The sequence below is a fragment of the Astatotilapia calliptera genome, chromosome 17, assembly GCF_964374335.1.
Source record: "Astatotilapia calliptera chromosome 17, fAstCal68.1, whole genome shotgun sequence".
Classification (NCBI taxonomy): Eukaryota; Metazoa; Chordata; class Actinopteri; order Cichliformes; family Cichlidae; genus Astatotilapia; species Astatotilapia calliptera.
The window spans coordinates 28,367,103-28,386,674 of record NC_137438.1 but is presented as its reverse complement, the minus strand read 5'-3'; the positions used below and the strand labels follow the sequence as shown (position 1 = coordinate 28,386,674).

Below are 19,572 nucleotides of genomic sequence, written 5' to 3'. Positions count from 1 at the left end.
ACAGAGATACAGCTGTATAATTACCAAATCTTTCAGCATAAAGGCTCATTTGCTGTTGGCTGTGTTTTTGTGTTCGACACTTTATCTTCTCCCACTCGGCTCATTGTTTTGGTTTCCTCCCTCTCTCCCTCCTCCTGACTTCTGTCCTCATCCTCAAAATCTTGTGTCAAGCAGTGTGTGCGCTCGGAGCGTGCCTAAAAGCCTAGCAAGAAATGCTTTGACCTCAAGATTGGTAGCATGATGACAAGGGAGGAGGGTCACCCCACCCGTGATTCACTTATGCGCCACTGGCTGGGTGAGGCACACCGGGAACTGCTAGTACCCTTCTTCTCTTTTATTATTTATTTAATTATTTATTTATTTTGCTTTTCCTACTTTTTAGATGTCTGTACTTTAAAAGTAGAGGCTTAGCTTCCTTTTGTTTCTGTGTGAGCACAAGAGGGGGCGATATTTAAAAAGCTGCATTAGAAGATTATCTGAAAGATGTAGGTTAAAGTACTGATTTGCACCTCTTGAACAGGATTTGTTTAGATAAGAGTCATTTATAAGCTTTGTGGGGCTTTCTCTTTGAGATAGGTGCAGTGTTATCTGGCGCTGAACTTTTAGAAGTTGAATGACTTTGGCTTTATTGGCTTAAAAAAAAAAGTGGAAAAAAGACATGGAGAGCTCCAGCTACTCAGTCTGTCCATCACTCTGTCCGTCTGCAGGGCAAGTTCGACCGTCTGCTTCAGAAGCTTTTTTTTTTTTTTTTTTTTTTTTAAACAAAAGCACATTAAGTTGCAGTGTAGCTCTCTTATTCAGGCAGCAAGTGTGATGATTTAAGTTGTTAAGTTGCAGTTGGTGTTTGACATTCTTATTAATAGCAGAACAATCTGAACATGGGCTGAAACCTGTCCCAGCTGTCCCAGTATATTTACCCGTGTGGTAGCAGCTAATCATAAGTCGAGAGGCTGTTTGTTTTGGTGGCGCTGCGGGTAATTTCACTGTGAAATACAGGTTTGTTTGTTGTGTCTGTTGTGAAATCAATTCAAGTCGGTTTAGCAATGACTTATTCATATCCTGCATGAATTTTGGATTGTACACTATAACGAGCAATAATTTTTCTTTCTCTCTCTCTCTCTCTCTTTTTTTTGTAGTGCTATCTCTCCACCCCAGCCTACCTCAGCAATTTATTGTTTATGCATGCATATTTTAGTAATGTTAATGGGCATACAATATTAAATGCTGACTGTTTGTCTAAGCCTCCCTGTGCAGTGCTTAATAAAAAAAACAGTGCCCATCTTGTCTGGGACACACATGCAAACCCCCAAAAACTAAGCCCCAGAGATCACGTACAAAAGATTTTTAAAACAGCGATCTGAAAACAAACTAAATAATCCCTCCCACATAAGAGAACCCGTAAACAAAATTGAAGTGCTGTCAAGAGCCTGCCAAACCAACAGGCGGCGATATAATCTAAACCCTAAAGCCATGTTGGCCAATCAGAAGCCTGTCAACATGTCAACGCTGCAGAGTTTCTGATTATCTTAACCCCGGAAGGAGTTATCCAAAAGGTCTGTTTTCAGTGACCTAAAATTGTTTTGGCGTGTGGAAGAAAGGCCAAAATGCAGGGGAGGGGAAAAAGAGAAACAATGGTGTTATAAAAACACACAAAACCCAGAAAAAAAAACCAAGTGTTCATGAAGAAAGGGCCCCAAGCCCAATACTGTACACTTCCCCCAACACCAAAGCCAAGCATCACAAAGTGTGACATGCTCCTGAGTCATGATTTCACCCCAGAAGCTGCAGATGCTCCCAGCACGAGCATCCACACATTTGCAGCCCAGTACTCTGCAGCCCTGTGACACTGTACAAGTCAGCCAGAGCCATGCCTCTGCAATCGTCAGACACGATTCCTGAGCTGTAGCGGGTAATTTAGAATGAAGGGAATTTACCCCAAATAGAACAAAACTCCCCCCGAGGACACTGAGAGCAAACTGTTCTTAGTGGGTTATGGCTGAGACAAAGCAGTGACACTCTCCTCTCTCTGCAACCTTCCTGCAGCTGCATAATAGCGGTTTATGGTAGAGTCTGACCAGTAGTGGACTTTTGAGGCCAATACAGTATTTATGGGGAATAAAAACAGTACTGTGTAGATGCCACCACTGTCTACATATTGCACTTTCAATATATGGGATATTGAAAATACATTTTGTGAACTTTTATTAAAGCAACTTTACCCACTAAGGCAGTGCTTCATTCCACACCACTTTATTTTCAGTTGACAGCTGAATGTGCTGTGGGCAGCACTGAGAATGTTATAAACATTGGTGTAGTAGCTGCTCGATTGGAAAATCTATGAGATCACGCATTTTCCAAATTAATCTGGGAATGACAGCTGGGATGGGCTCTGGCCCAGTTGGATAAGTGGGAGAAAGATGGATGGATATACTTTTTTTTTTTTTTTTTTTTTTTAATAGTTAAGCATCGTCTTCTGTGAATAACTGCATAAATGATTAAATAAATGTTTCTGTATTTGAGTTGTATTTATGAAGACACCTGTATCTCTGTAGCCTGCTATTGTTATCATTTGAATATCAAATGATAATATTAGATTGTTTGGGTGTGGGTGATGTCGGTTTCTCCACTCCAAAGTTGAAGACTTGTACTCATCAAGGCAAATAGCTTTATGTTATGCTTGTTTGGCAGGGAGAGACATTTATTTTGAAAATCTTTGAATTGCGCTAAAATTGTCCACAAAGTTGTTAGGCCTTGTTGTGCAGCATAGCACAAGTTAGACTGCAGTAACGTTGGACCGCACTGATAATACTGGGCAGTTGTTGCAGTCATTAGGCATTAGCGCTTCCTTGTCTCACTAAAGCGCTGGCTGTTTTTGTTTAAGAAATAGCTTTCCCCTTCAATTTCTCGCTTAGCATGGTGGTGACAAGAATACTATCAGCCAAGGTGAGTTTTAAGGCAAGGTTAAAGTTGTCCAGTGGATAATGCCGGACATGGGCATTGGTTTGGAGAATGATTGCCTGTGTGTTCTTCACTACCGCCTGTTTGTGGTTTTTTTTTTTTAGTTGTAACATTTCCTCTGATTGTCTCATCTTCTTGTTTTCCGACTCTTTCACCTTTCCACATTCCACTCAGTCTAGCTCTGTTCCCCGTAGACGTTCTAAAAGATGCAGGAGAAGTACCTTTTGTCCTCTTGGTCTACTTCTTCAGTCCTTGTGCCTAATTGGCATAGAGTGCTGACATTTACACTCTTGGCCCTCAGTGACATGGCTACCTTTACACCGTGAAACAGCTTATTAGTTAGAAATGAGTCTTCCTCCTTTCTCACTCTTCTCAAGCCCATTCTTTGCTCTTCTCCATTGAAGTTATCTTGTTGTTTTGTATCCGTCTCTATCAGAATCCCAGTGTAAACACCATTATCTTGGAACTGTCTTAATGTTGAGTTAATGTGGCGTGATATGACATTAAGGAAAATATGCTCCAAATGATTTATTTCACCCCAGCAACGTCAGTCATTCTCATCCCCAGAAGTTGGATGACTGTGTCTGCAGCTCAGGCACTAAATGCAGGAGGCTTGGCTGGCAATGGTCCTAAGAGGCCCCATTATCCCAGTGCAACTGACTTGGTAGGGATGAAATTCCCAGGCGATTTGCCCCGACTGACACAAAATGAAAGACATTGGCTCCTGTCTGAGTGGTAAAGGGATTTCCACTTGGAATACTTGAGATTAGCCCTGAAGTTTGATCCTGCACAGACTCCACTAGTGAAAGTAGAAGGGAAGGAAGCAACAAATATTGAAATTCCATTATGGTTAAAGAAAGGCTATTTGAAGGTAGATTAGGTTATTCCCATTATGTGCCAGGGCAGTTGAGCGTATTTCTTTTGAGGACGTTTTGATTTTTTTCTTCCTTTTCACCAGTAAAGTTTGCCCCACCCTCTAACAAGACTAGTTTTAAACACCGTAATGCCTTAGTGCCATAGGCATGCACGCATTCTCATACATCCTTTGCTCCCCATGTGTCTCATTCCACATCCATCTGCCCAGCTGTGTGCCACACCTGGCAGCTCGGAACAACTGGAGAGTCATTAAAAATGAATGAACCCCATTGAAGACAGACGGAAATGAGGAATTAATCCAAGCCTGTGTGCTCATTTGAAGGAGACTCAGTTCTGTTTGTATGACAGATAATGATGGCGCTCATAGAAGAGCGTGGGAGGGGCAGGGGTGGCGAGCACACTGGTATTGTCATTCATAGCCTCCTTTCTCCTGTTAGTGTCTGTCGTACTTTCCCACTGCATCATTGTCATTTTGTGCATTCAGTTTTTTCCCTCTTCTTTTTCTCATACCCTCACAAAAACTACACCTGTCACTCTGCGTTTGTGCGTCCGTTTCTATTACACACGTGCATTTATTCACTCTGGGAGCAACACAAAACCTCAGCCTCCTTTGAAAATGCAAATGGGTTCTATTTGTGGCCGGCTGCTGTCACAGAGTGGGCGATCGTGTTGAGGGAAGTTTTTGTCTGCAGCTGTGTGTGTAAGTGTGTTTGCAAGAATTGGGCTCCATTGGTCAAAATATCTTTGTGTGAATGCGCAAATGATTAAAAGACCACCTTATTAGAATACTTTTTTTATCTGAGTAAAAAGCATGTGGTCATTGTTTTGATAGGGTTTGAAGAATCAGTATTTCTAAAGTGTAATAAACAAAAAACAAATATTCTGAACATTCATTTACCTTTAAAAAGGTGCGAATAATGTTTTATTTTTAACAAGTAACAGGTGTTTTTACCTGTGGTGCCCAAACTTTTGCAAGTTCGTGTAAATGAAAATGTTCCAGCTCACCTCTGAACATGTTTCTCTTTGCCTTGGTACTTTCGTGTCTTTTTACTTTGATAACGCTACATTTGATTATTTCTTTGTGTAATGTGTCAGCACTGAAAGTAGCAGATGCTTTTGTCAAGAGGAAGATGTGCAACACTCTTAATTTTTCCATTAGTTCCGGGGACTGTAATGGAAAGTGAAAAAGAGACAAATAAGTTGAAAAAATGTTTTCTCTCTGTCTGTATGCTTGAGATCAGAGTTGGTGCATGTTCTTTTATGAGAGGTTGTAGAAAGTGCAATATGAATAACTTTCTCCTTCCCCATCCTTCTTTCTCTTTTCATTTTCTCCTGTCCTCCCCTCATCTTGATCCTGACCTCCTTCATCACTTATCAATCTCTTCAGGAGAAGAACAAGGACAAAGACAAACGCTTCCGCCCGCTCTATGACATCCCCTACATGTTTGAGGCCCGGGAGTTCCTGAGGAAGAAGCTCATTGGTAAAAAGGTAAGAACCACTGAGAGTCACACAAACACACCTGCATTCACCAGTTTTGCCTTGTGTATGTGTGTGTGTGTGTGTGTGTGTGTGTGTGTGTGTGTGTGTGAGAGATATTGTGTGAATCAAAATGAATACCTCTTATCAGCTTTAAGAAATTAAACAATAGTTGTAATGTAGCTGCTCCAACACCCTTTCCCTCCCAGTGGTATCCAAATACATTTCAAGTTAGATAGCTATTTCTCTCAATCTCTTAGTGTGAATACCAAATACTCCTGGTAGATGCCCTAGGGCTTGGTGTTGCTCCATTTAAACAAGCAATGTTGATTTCCCCCTCTTGTGTCTATTGATCCACCGGGTCTGTACACCCTGGGGGAGGGAGCTGGGGCTGCTATGATTTACACACATCTGACCCAGCAGAAACCAGCAGTGAACTGAAGAGCACTCCAGAGAACGCACCATCGCTTGAGCATTTTATCTAGTTTATTAAAGTGAAATTGAGCTGATAAATGAAAGATGGTTTTGTGAATCTTACCAAAACGACATTTTTATCCGTCTCATACGTACAGGTTAGTTTTTGGAGAAGGGTCCCCTAAGTAAAACCGATTAATTAGATCTATGAAGCGTAATATACCTGCTCAAGACTCCACGCAACACCCAAAACCTTCCAGTGAATGAAGAGGTTTATTCAAAGTACCTATCAAGAAAGAAAGAAAGCGTATTAAATGGAGATATTGCCAGCCTCAGAACTGACAAACAAATGAATGCTTGAGGTTCAAATGGCACACGGGCGCTTTTAATAATGATGAAAGGGAAGATGTTGGATTTAATTATCAGTCTATCGATAAATAGCGACTGAGCAGGGAGCTAATAAACGTCTGTAAGACTTAATTAATTCTAACCGGGACACATTCAGACTAATTCACAGCAATTCAGAGTACCAGCGACATCAACTGCGATCCTAAGGCATCTGATTTTTCTTTTTTTTCTTTTTTTTTTTTGTCGGCTCGTCTCAGTTAGAGTCAACACGGCTCTGCTGCGCCCCAGCACAAGCTGCTATTTTGGGGTGTTACCCTACTTTTCAGGTGATCTGCCAGCAACGTCGAAGCACGTTCAGACGGGTAGAGTCAGGCGATATTAGTGATGCAGTTATGCAGTTAGAGGTCATCAAGAAAAAAAAATGACTTTTATTGTTCCCTGGGCAGCTTTAAATGTTGTTGATTAAAGTCATTAACTTAATATGGCTTAAGAATCTGTGTAGCGCATCTTTTAACTTTTTCAAAATAAAGAACTAATTCATCTGCCCTTTTTTTCACTCTGTCACATTTAATTTTCACAAACTTAATGAAAAGCAAACATTTGTGAACATGTACAGGGCTTGCCGGGACATCCTCTTAGGTGTGGTTAAGGACTTTTGTGCTGGTCTCCTCTCAACTCCTTTGTATAAAGCTTATACTTTACTCTTTTAGACACACAAGTCCATCTCAATTAATGAATTAAACACCATAAAGATGGCAGTTATTGTCTTGGACACTCTCAGGAACCAGATTATGACTTTTTTAAAAATGCAAATAATTAAATGACATTATTCATACATCAAATTCCACAAACAATTGCATTGAACTTATCAATTTTGGAAGCTTGAGCATATTTCTGAATGAGCTTTACTACAGCTGCGCCTCAGAGGACTTGTATAAAGAGGTGTATAGTAGACTCCAAGCGGAGCTGTATTTACATCAACTTTACACGCGAAGTTTGCATGCCAGCAATTTGCTTGTGGAACTCTAACTTTCTTCTCTGGCGATGATTAGGTTTTTTTTTTGGTTTTTTTTATTGGACGCATGAGCCACATTCTTCATTTTCACCATGATGAAATGCAAATAAAATGATTCCAAGAATAGCACAAAAAAGTTCTTATGTGTAGACAGAGAAGATTGAAATTGTGTTGCAACATAAATAACATTTCAGAGATTTTCAGTGCTTCAGTCTGTTTGACCATTGCAACGTCATGGTTACCATATTAGGAGACGGAATAGTGATTTGATTATTAAACTCAAGAAGCAAAGACCAGAAGGGTGAGGGATTAGATAAAGCGTGGAAACAAGGATGACCAAAGAATCATTCATCTTCCTAATTGCCGATTTCTTTAGACATTAATGTCACTAACAAATGCAGTTCTTTTCAGGACTTGCATTTTACATTTAACCAAAAATCTGTGACCTGGATGTCCTTCACAGTCCATCCTAATTCCTTCATGATTCAGATTCACAGCCTTCTCGCATCTGCCTTTTTTACTTATGTAATTAAAACACTAGGTTAGTTTTATGTCTTTATGCTAAATGATTGGTCTGTAAGATTGGAATTGTTCTCCATTTTTGCCTTTTAGTGTATAACTCTGCATCTTTCATATGTACGCTACACCTACATTGTTTTCATTGTGCTACAGTGGCAATTTTCCCACCTCCAGTGGCAGTAATGCATGGAGAGAAGGCGGCAGACCCAGAGCTTTTGTCCATTGCCTGAGCCAAATAATGGTTTATGTTTTCCCATAAAGATAAGTTTAAAACTTGTCAGATGCACAGGGGCCATATAATAATAGGGCCATGATGGAAAAGATTGCAGAAATTTACATGGAAATGCAGTTGCGAGCACAGATTGATGGAAACTGTCATTATGCGCAATCACCCTGACAAAATGACTTCCCCAGATAGAAGTTAACTCATAAATTCAATACTGTTTTGCAATTGACTTCCAAAATTTTGGAGCTTAGACCTCAACAAATCCATCCTTTGTGTGCTTTGTGAAGTCTCAGCATGTATTTCCAGTGGTACGAGAATGTACCAAACAATTGTAGCGATTTAATGGGGCCAAACTACAACAGCCTTACAATAAATGGAGCCAACATGTCACCCACACCTTCATACTTGTTCAACTGAGTTAAAAAAAAAAAAAAAATGGCAGTGCAGGCTGATAAACACAAAAACACGCACCCACTCAAAGCCAAAAGCCAATAGAGTTACTTTTGGCATTCCGTGTGAGAGTGAGATTCATATCTCTGTCCCAGCCTCTCATCACAGTCATTTTAATCATACTCATTAATGTTGTTGTTTTTTTTTTGTTTTTTTTTAATGACAGAAAATTCAGCCGTAAGCCGGCTTCTGCGACTGAAGTGCGAATAATGATCGCGCTGTTTATTTGTGGTGTTTGTGTTTGGAAAGATGAGCGTGCGGGTAGGGGGAATAAAAAGATGTGACAGTGTTGTGATAAATATGCACGTGTCATGTTGACTATAAAGGCTTGTCTGTAGGGCGTGTCTACCAAACAGTAGCTCATGTGTTTATGGTGCATGGACATGCATATAGATGATGTCACAATACATATACACTTAATTTAGAGCTTATGACGTATATGTAAACATGCATCAGAACCCTCACTCGTGCGCTGTAGCCTTTAACTGTTTAGTCATGCAAGTACAAATGGCATGCAACTCAGAACATGTGACATTACTCATATCAGTCTGCACTGTCTTTATACTAAGTTTGATTTCACGGTGTTTCTTGCTTAGACCCACGGGTGTTTCAAAAGTCAACTCAGCTAAAGCCTTACTGTTTCTCTCTAAGCCTCTGGCAAATCGCTATTTTGTAGTATTTATTGCAGAGGAAAGTACGCATGATTGTGTGTGCGTCAAAAGGAGTTAGTGTCTTAAGTGTGTTGACTATGCATGTTTTCACAGGATTGAATCACTGGCTCTGTTTGCCCAGTGTATTCAAATGAATCCTGGCTGATCCAATCACATGTACACAGCTCTAAATGCAGGTGGAAGCACCGCTTCATGACACGTTGAAAGATTTGATCACTCAAGGTATAGCTGGAAGTGGTGGCCATTAAGGATCTGTTTGTCTGCATGCAAAATCAACCTTGACCACTTAATCAGTGCTATAATATGTGCAGGGCGCAAAGAACTCCCACAGAACATTTAGTACCCGAGGCAAATTACCATCTCTCTTGCTACAGTATCATCCAATAGCTTTCGCTACATGGCATTTCTCTTAAGATCTGCCCTCGTGCTTCCCTTCTCTGTTAAGTTGAAGATCATTTCAAAGAGTTAACTTCATAGAAAGTGCAGTTAAGTGACATATTCTTAGTTAGCGTATTGTCTGTTTTGTCTTAATGTTGGTTTATGTTGGTTTATAATGGAGCACTGTAACAAAAAAATAATTTCCCCCAGGGATCAATAAAGTATTCTGATTCTGATCTGATTGCTGTCAAAACAGTTTGACTCAAACTGTATTTTTTTTCTTTTTTAAAAGAACTTTGTACAGTTCTGCTGCTTTAGGCTATGGTTCATTTAATCAAAGACTGACTCTAGAGTGGTGGCTTAATTAGTAAAAATTTAAACAAGAGAACAAAAATGATGACTGACTAGCTTAAAACTGAGAAACACTATAAATTAAGCATAATCTATGTGATGAGAGTAAACACTATCCATATAAATATTGCATGTCTCTGTAAAAGCTACTTGTAATTGTTAACTATCTTCTTCAACACTCAAAATGTACATTTTGCTTGAAATCTGTGGCAGTTTGCAAACATATAGTGCCAGATTAGCTTGTACATTGTGACTAATGCTAGCAGTACTAACACCAGTAGCCTTGTTTCTTAGCAGGTGCAGAATGTGGTTACGCATTGCTGCAGCTGAGTGGTTGAATGTCTGCTGACATAGCCTACATAAAAGCTTTTACTTCTATATTAGAGTACTGAAGAGATTCAGAGACCAGGGTAGACAACTGCCATCGTGCCTTAATAAAATATATAATAAATTGGATAAATATGCTAAAATGGATGTATGGAGTATGAATAATTACTTTAACCGACTTATATTTCCGTTGCCTAGACAACTAATCATGCACGTCCCTACTCTGAAGACATCCCTTTATGACTTTGACTGCATGTTTTTCATACTGCTGAATGAATTTAGAACTGTATATATAGCATATGCCACCATATTCCTCACCATTTGATTAGTATTGACGTTAGATTCCCCCAAGTGTGTACTTATAGGCTCTTTGAAGTGAGTTAGGTTTAAGTGGAGAGCTCTAGCCCATTTGCCAGCACTACAGCTTCCTCTCTCCTCACTAGTGAATCAATAACAGAGCAACTCTGGAATGTTGCCTTCCTCCTGTTTCTTTATTGTTCCAAAGACACAAGGTTAAACCGTTTGTCACATTGTATCATTTTTAGAAATAGTTACTCAGCCGTACCTGACTTTTGAAGGAACAAGAGTTGTTCTTTACCTGCTGTGTTGAACCCCCCAAAAATGATGATGGGGGAATATTTTTGAGCACAAATCCAACCCACGAGGCTTTAATGTTAATCAATGTTACCCTGGCCTACTTGTGGTGTCAAGTTGGATGCAGGTATGCAAGTGTGCAGATGCATGCTGCGATCCAGCAAGGAGAGGAGTTTAGTCGACCCACTTATTGTCATCCTGTCTCAGAACAATGAGCTCCAAGGAGACAGATTTGGAGCAGACTCCAAGACCACAGTTTCCCTTGAAATTTTTCTCGAGAAAGCCCCACTTTTATCCTGTCTTCCTTTTGCTTTCTGACACAAATGCAGACAAAGATTTGACCTCAATATTGTTGGGGGGTAAATTGGAAGTTCTTGCTTCATGTCTTCCCTGAAAGAAGCAGAGGATGTGATTCCCTCTAACTGCAGATCTGTCAGATAACAGTAGGTGTATTTCAGCATCATCTCGAACAGGTGTTGACCAACGCTAATGGTCCCTTCCAGTCACAAGGTTGAACTATCATATCGACCTCTGCTTCTCCTTTAAGCCCAAGAGCGCAATACATTACGGGAATTGGAAAACAAGCAGATTTCCCTGTGACTAAACCTGCTAGAACGTGACTAAGCATTAACCAGCAGTCTCAGTGTGCTCAGCTCAATACCCTAATGCCAGCGCTCTGGTTTAGGAGAATAAAGCTATATTAAATGCTTTTTTTCCCCCTTCTTTCTGTTAAACCCCTATTCCTCATCTCTATAAGGAGAGCGTGGGGCTTTTGATCTTTTATAAAGCATATCTAATATCCATATTCAAAAGACTGCTTTTTTCCCTTCTTTTTTTTTTTGCCCAAGCAGAGGCTATAACTCTCTGAGGCAAAAATGAATTGGTTCAATACCTTTTGAGCAGCTCCTGCAACTAGACATTTTTGAGTTTCATATTGACACATGCTAATTTCCTTTAATTTTAATCATGTTTACATTAAGACTTTGAAACTAAAACTTGATGATTTTTGTTTTTTAAATGTGACAAATAGTAGAAGGTGTTGGAATTTTTCAGTAACTCCTTCTATCTCATATCCAAGAACTTCTTCTGAGCTATCCCTTTATGGTAGGCTATAAATACACTAAGGCATTTTCTTTTTCTCCTTTCTTGATGTCACTCTACGTCTTTCTGACTGACTGTCTTGGTCTTTCTCATTTATATCGCCACCCCCATTGAAATGGCAGTGCTTGCATGGTGACATAATCCCAAAAAGCTTGATGTGGCTAACTTTATAAGTAGTGCTTCTTGTGCGCCTGGGTCTCAGCCTCAGCAGAAAAAAAGTAGAATGGAAATGTTGCATTAAGCCACTTATCAGGGTTGAGCACATTCGGATAATCCTGCGTGCTCAAAGTGGCTCCTGTTATGCAGCTGCTTGTGTAGTACTGTTAGCGACAGAGTTTCCCCCTCTTATTGGTGTGCACATCAGTGTGTGAATGAATTGAGAATGTTGTGTGTGTGTGTGTGTGCGCAATGTGGTATTTGATGCAGTGTGTGTGAGTGAATGTGAAAGTTGGTTTGGGAAAAGCTTGAGGTATGTGTGTTCAAGCAGACGCAAAGCAGGTAGTCAAAGCGTCATCAGGTCCCATGGCTGAAAACCCAGATGGGGCTCCCTCTTCCTCTTCCTTTACTCCCCCCTCGTCCTCTCTGTATTGTGCTGTCCCAGTATTTTCTTTCTTTCTTTTTTTTCAGCACAGCTCACTTCATTAAATGATAGCCAGCTGTGATTATAGCCTGCTAAAACACAGCAGCAACCTAAGCAACTCTCTTGCACACAAACGGTTGTTCACTCACCCACACAGTCTCCCTTCTCTTACAGTACCTTCATACCTCATTTTTTTCCGTATTGCACTAATTTTCTTAATTATCCCTCTTTCTTTCTCCTCCATTTTTTCTCTTCGAAGCTTAAAAATGTCCAGTCTTTTATATACGATAGTCTCTTGTGTGTTGCCAACATCCAGGTGCAGGTGAGGCTGTTCTAACACCTGTGTGTATTCCTGCATGTCGAACAACCCCACACCCACCGCTTTCTTTTTTTATCACCTTGGTATGCATGCTGCAACAACTGAACTGTGAAATTTCCACTAAAAGCTTTAGCACTGTTAAATGCAGTCTTTGATTACAAATGAATCTTTACAAGTTTTTAAGTGTGTATTTGTTGCCATGTCCATTTTAAATAGTTGCAAAAAGAACAAATTGTGAGGAGCTGGGTAGATAGACCGTGCAAGCAACGACATGTTTTTTTCTTTTCTTTTCTTTTTTTAGCTAGAGCAAAAATTAATCACCTACATGCTATTGGGATAAGCTGCCTGTCACTGTGCTCCTGTCTGGAAACCCCATCATGCAGAACCCATACTGGGCTTCTCACAACATGGTACCTTTCCCATATCACAGCTTAGCATAAGTTATCTGTAATAGCCTTTCACTTAAGACCATCGCAAATGGAGCTCATTCTAGGAAGCTCGACAACCCCACAGTCACGAGCCTGTCATTATGTTGCGTTATTGGCAAAGGTTGTTTGCACTGAATGCTAATTCGACTTAGTCTTCATGCATCCGTGCCGGTAACAGTCATGGCATAAGGCATTATTTTTTATTATTTGCACAAAGATCCATTTGGGCAGATGAAATCATTAGATTCAGGTATTTAAGGTTAAGTTCACTGAGCTGGTCAAAACTTACCAATTCATATGCTTATGATAGATAATAGGATGAAATGATAAATCCTATGTCCTTAAAATCAATAAAATGTCTTAAATTCACTTGGATATGAGTCTTGAATATTTTAGTCATGACCCCACAAGATTTTACAGCACACAGTGCTGCTATTTTAGCCATCTCTATACATTTAGCTTACACAATGACTGCATTAATAACTGCTTGCTTGCTTGCTACTTCAACTTAATCGGTCACAGTGGGTTTTTTTTTTTTTTTTAAATGTTTATGAAAATGTATAAAGGGAAAAATACAGTAAACGGTAACAGCAAGATGATAAGATAAAGGACATTGCTAACTTAACAGTTGTAGCTTACCCGTTTAAAAAAATATTAGAATTACAGAAATTCTCAGCAGGCCTGGTTTAGGCCCAGTGGGCCACCAGGCTTACAGCACACTGGTGTAAAGCTCAGTCTAAGATGCAAGTTTAAAGATAAATAGCTCGAGAATAAGAATTTCTCTTGGTGGTTAAAGTCGATGCCTGGAAATCCTTAGAAAACAAACTGCTTTGTATGCCAAAGTTTTTCCAAACTTCTTCACTGTCGACATCTCTCCATTGAAAATTTGGCATTATATTAAAATTAAAGTGGTATTAAAAAGACCTTTCTTATACCCTTAGACACAGAATGAAGCTGTGACATTTGATCATTGTGAATTCCGAATGTTCTTTAAGCCCACTGTGTTGGCCATTATTCAACATCGTAACTCAGAAGCAGAAAGGAAGATTTGATTTTTCGTACTGAACTAGTGACCCGTCTTTAGACTTAGGGGATTGCGGTGTAGTTTTTCTGTGCCGCAAGGTTGAAGATGCAAAATTTTTGCAGCAACATCCATTTTTCCCCTCTCTCTTGTGGCTACAGCCTTACGTTGTTTCAGAATGACCTCATTGGCTAGGCATGTGAACACAGAACTCACATTTGATAAGCCAATTTTTTTTTTTTTTACTGCAGAATACAAATTTGCAAAAAACAAAAAAACAACAACTATTACTCGAAGTCTTTTTGAAATCCTCTTCACGCTAAACCCTTTGCCAGTATACACGCAGAAACGCCAGTATATAGTAAAAAGAAAAACAAGTATTTTGTTCCTTTGGCAGAGTTGACTGAATATTCCCATGTTGCTTGTCGCCTCTGCAGAACAAACGCATTTTGTCTCTCACTTCTCCTACTGTCCTTATCACTCCCCCACTTTCTAATCCATCCACTGCCTCTCCCCCTCTGTTTCACTCTCCTCTGGGGGGTTCTTATAGATGGCTCTGCCTTATCAGAAGATCTGGTAGATGGCCCGTGGAGAATAGGCCTGGAACTCCTCTAATCTAACATTGCTGGTCAGAGTTATAATCTGTCATCACCTTGCTTAATGGGGAACCACTGGAATTTCAGATACAGAGCTTATAGCATCCAGCATTACATTTTGCTTGGATGTTGAAATCTCCCCCAGTCTCCTCTTTCTGTGTTGGATTTCTCCTTTTTACTATTTCCTGTTTCTTCTGATTCCTGCACTCGGGGTCTTGTGTCACATTGCTTTGGCTTTTATTCTTCTTCTCCCACGCCTAACCATGGATATGGGCATGGTCATTAAGAACAATTTCACACAAAACCAGTACAAAATTTTTATTTTCTATTTTTTTTTATTTTATTATTTTTTTATTTTCTCCTTTCTGAAATTACAGTTGCAGTTACTGTTGAACAGCACGGCACTCTTCTTTTCCCCTGTTCACGTCGCTACATACTCGTTCTGTCCATCTAACGACAGGCCAACATTGTTCTTTCATGTCCCTGTAATAGGCCTGCCTCCATTGTCTGTTGGACTCATGTCTATGCTTTGGCGCTGTGATGCAAAGTCAAATTCCCACATTCTTTTTTCCTTTTTTTAATATTCCTCCGTCTTATCACACTTGTCTGACAAGGTTGAGACGTAGCTCTTAAACTACCAATGGTGTATACTGGTATGGCTGCTGTTACTGCTGTCTGCCTGGTTCTAGCCCGCAAAGCAGGCTTTCCCTGTCTCCTGCCTGCACATGCACGCAGCTGAGTGACAAAATTGTATCTTCGGGGTGGGTGGATTGGAGTCTATCCCCAGGGAGCTGTGTTGAGAACACACAGTGTGGGGTCATTTGGGTTCTATCACTGTTGTGTGTGTGTGTGTGTGTGTGTGTGTGTGTGTGTGTGTGTGTGTGTGTGTGTGTGTGTTGTCCCAAACACCCACTGTGTGTTAATACTCCTCCTCTGGGGAGATCTGCAGTACTTGCTGATGTGATTCACACTGACTAGGGGTGACCTTGAGAACTGGGACAAATGAAAAGACCCTGATACACATACATAAGCCAGAACACACTTCTCACACTAATTATTACCATAACCGTTGTTGCCATCACTTTGTCTCTCTACTCTTGGTATATTGTTTGACCTCTGCCTTATGTTCCCCCTTTCAGGTCAACGTGACAGTGGACTACATCAGAGCAGCTACTGGTCCAGGAGAAGGCACGCCTGCCTTCCCAGAGCGTACCTGTGCTACAGTCACAATTGGCGGCATGTAAGTCATGCACCACACTGAGTCGCCTGCTTTATATTCTTTTCTACCGTTTTAATCCCCTTTTCCATTAATACCTACTCGGGTCGGCTCGCCACGGTTTTCAGGGTTTTCCATTAGGTGATAGTACCTGGTACCAGGTACCTTCTCCCCTGGGGTTCCAAGCGATCTGAGGCGATCACCAGAGTATGCCACCGATTGGCTAGTCAGTGTCATCACTCGATGAATCATGGCTTCACATGGAAATGGATACACAGAAACAACACTGTGGTCTCAGAGTCTCAGGAAAAGCCACAGTATGAGAGGTATATTGATGTCTCGACGTCCACCTTTTGGATGTGGCGTTCGCGTTGTGTACTAATTATGTCATAGGACACACTCGGCTGCGTTACTATAACAAACCCACACACATTAGGTGGTACTCAATTGCAATGGAAAACGAGTTGAGGCGAGCCGTGCCGCATCGAGTCACGCCGAATCAATCCGAGTTGGTACTGATGGAGAATGGCTCGAGATAATCCAGCAATATGAAACAAGAAAGGCTAAGTAAAACATGGAAGTATAGAAAAACTGCAAATCAAAATACTTTAGGTTTGTTCGGTTGTCTTTAGTGTGCAGTAGGAGACCACTGAGCCAACCTTATTGGGAGATCACACAGCACGTAATTTATCAGTGTAAATTATTTCACTAACACATTTCTATTTTGTTAGTACAGCTGCTTCCCTATTAAACCCTTTAAAAGTCAGGTTAATCTGTTGTAAAATGACACAAAATATTCATTTTTAAATCCATATTACTCGTAATCTCACCATCAATCATAAAGTAACCTGAAAGTGTTTCTTTGTCTTTTAAGTTCATATTAAAAAAAAGAAGAAAAAGGTCACCTCAGTGCAAGCAATTATTTTCTATCTACAAACTCTGCTTTGAAGGAATTCGGGTCATCCGTCTGAAACATGTATTTTACACAGTACCAAAGATATGAGGACACATACCTACTACTACAACTGTTCAGAGGTTCAAATTTAATCAGAGAGGCGCTTTAATGCCGCAGTGCTTGAAATGAAACGTCAGAAGCCTGTTCTCACTCAAAAAAAATAAATAATAAAAAAAAAAGTTAAAAGCCACACTTATCTTCTGGTTCCCTCTGTTTATATCACTCAACACATCAAGCACATGCGCACATGGAGACGTAGATGCCTTCTTTTCATCAAACCAGCCGTCCTGTGTTTGGTAGTGCATGTCCGTACAGAGGTCAGGTCAAACCAGAACCAGCAACTCTGCTTCAGATGGAACAGTTGGTGAGGCTCCCCATGAGGCCTGAGGTCAGGGCCTGATTTGGTCAGCAGGGCAGAGGATTTTGACCTTGTATGAGCTATTCTTGTGGTAATGGACTCGAGACTCGGTAGCTTGTTTACGAAGAATTGCGTTTTGCTGGAAACTTAGCGGGTGGCTATTTGTTCGAAATCACTCCACGAGACACTCATGCACAGTACACTTAAGATCTAACAGTCTTGGAGAACTTTTAGAGTCTTGTGCGAGTTAAGATTGTCTAAAGTGCTTCCATCGTTTCACGTCATCCAATATCAATTCGATTATAAGACCATCTGTTGAGGGACCTTTTGTTCCCTTTGTCCATGAAAATGTTTTTCTGTGGCTTTGTTTCTTGTGTCGCTATTGCTTGCAGAAAGTAAAATGGGGATCAAATGCCTAAAACCTTTTCATACATAGTTTAAAGACGATTGCTTTCAGGTTATCGCCCATTTAGCGGCATTATTTCCAACAGAAGAATTTTAAAATATAGAAAAGGAACCGTTTAACTGGCATCAACAAGGGCTGAATGATTGCGTCAGTCTCCATGCCTGCACCATGTTGACAAATACTCTGAAGAGTTTCTTTCTGTCCCTTCATTTCTTTCTCCCATGGTTTAGCTAGAACACTGATGTCCAAGGGCTAGCAACTAAGTGCTACATTAAGCAGCACAATGTCCCCGTCTTTCTGCCTTCAATCCTCTCTTCCCTACATCAGTATCACACGGTAGAAGGGGTTAGTCAAGTGTGCATTGTCAACATTTAAGTGACCTTTGTTTGTAAGCAAACCCCCCCCCCCCCCCCCCCCCCCCGTTGAGCTAGCTCCCTTTAGAGCTCCTTTGTGAAGCCGAGGGGTTTTGCTTGTTTTTTTTGTTTTTAATTAAAGTAATCTTTCTTTCTCTGTTCTGTTCCCCAGCAACATAGCAGAGGCTCTCGTAAGTAAAGGCCTTGCCACAGTCATCAGATACAGACAAGATGATGACCAGCGCTCCTCCCACTATGACGAACTGCTTGCCGCAGAGGCACGGTGAGGAACACACGCTCCTTCACACAAAGCACTCTCCGGCTACCTTTTACTTGAACTTAACGCTGCTGTGCACGTGGCATGAAGGGGGGCTGGGGGGTCTTTGAAATGATTAATTCTCAGAAATACACATTTTTTGCTTCAAACGAAACATGCTTGTGACGCACATGTGTGCACTCTCTCTTTTGACCTTGAGAGATTTTGCTTTTGTGAAATGTAGGAGACTAAAAAAAATGACCTTGAGGCTTTTTTCCTCCTTCAGTTTTCTTTTGAATTTGCTGTTAAATGCTGCACTGCAAAGGTGAAGTAATTCAATTTCTCAGTGTATTTTAGCGTCACCACCGTCATAAGTTCCAGCGTGTCACAGCTATTGCTGCTTTTTCCTGCAGAAACATGTCATTACCCTCACATATTGAATCATGCATGCATTTTTGCCCTTTCCTTTTTTATTTTACATGCCAAGGGACATAAACACACGTCTTCCCATGTGCTAGACATTAAATCAGAGGCTCTTTACACAGGGCCTAAGAATAATTATATGGAGATGCTGAGGAGAGATTTAGTACAGGCTTTATTACTCTGCCACAGATTAGGATCTGCTTGCTATAGGTAGAGCAAATGCAGCCACAGCCTCTTGGTTTAACTCTTTCTCCTCTTTCTTTCGTGTGTCACTGCCCAGTTGCCCTGTTTTTCTCCTTTCTCACCTGATTCCCGCTTTCCTTCTTCCTTTGCGCATTTTGTCCTTATTTCTGCACCTTAGCTAGTTTTGTCCTTCTTTGGTCTAGCTCTCCTCTTTTCCCATTTCCTTTTCTCTCTACCCCTTCTCTTTTTCTTCTTCTCTCCCTTTCTCTCTGTCCCTGGTGGGGTTCTATTAGAGTTGATGGGAGGTTTCTTTCTGTGGCCTTGACTTTATTTTTAGTTTCCACTGCACAAGGCTAGTGGCCCAGAGCCTTCAAAGGAACCTCCTCCTGGCTGTTAAATGCACATGTATACATGCTCATATGAATGTACACAGTCAATCCTTAAAGGCAGTGCTTTTGCATCCCAGTGACCCAGTTGTGGCATGTTCGCCCCCACTTCGCAGTTGCAGCCTCAGGCCATCTTCATTTTATTTGTCCCTGGAGCTGTGGTAACCATCACTAAAAACTGCTAGCTGACTCTCTATAAAAGCATCTCTCAATTTCTCCTCATTTTCGCTGGTATAACTGTAATTTTTCTTCCATTATTATTCTTCTGCCATCATTTTGACTTTTCATCTCAAACATATAGATTATCTGGCTGAGAGGAGGAAAAAAATCCTCCCACTAGTGCTTTCAGTTGTGCTGTAATGGCAGTTCAGGGAAAGAAAACTGAAT

At 40.7% G+C, this 19,572-nt stretch overlaps 1 protein-coding gene across 1 annotated transcript in view; it reads left to right on the top strand.

The window, feature by feature from the left end:
• Positions 1-19,572, top strand: part of snd1 (staphylococcal nuclease and tudor domain containing 1) — a 179,187-nt gene that overhangs the window by 24,320 nt on the left and 135,295 nt on the right. Inside the window, exons 11-13 of the mRNA XM_026146181.2 lie at positions 5,222-5,323; positions 15,789-15,889; positions 18,110-18,220. Of these exons, the coding sequence (XP_026001966.1) occupies positions 5,222-5,323; positions 15,789-15,889; positions 18,110-18,220 (314 nt within the window). The remainder of the gene's footprint in view (positions 1-5,221; positions 5,324-15,788; positions 15,890-18,109; positions 18,221-19,572) is intronic.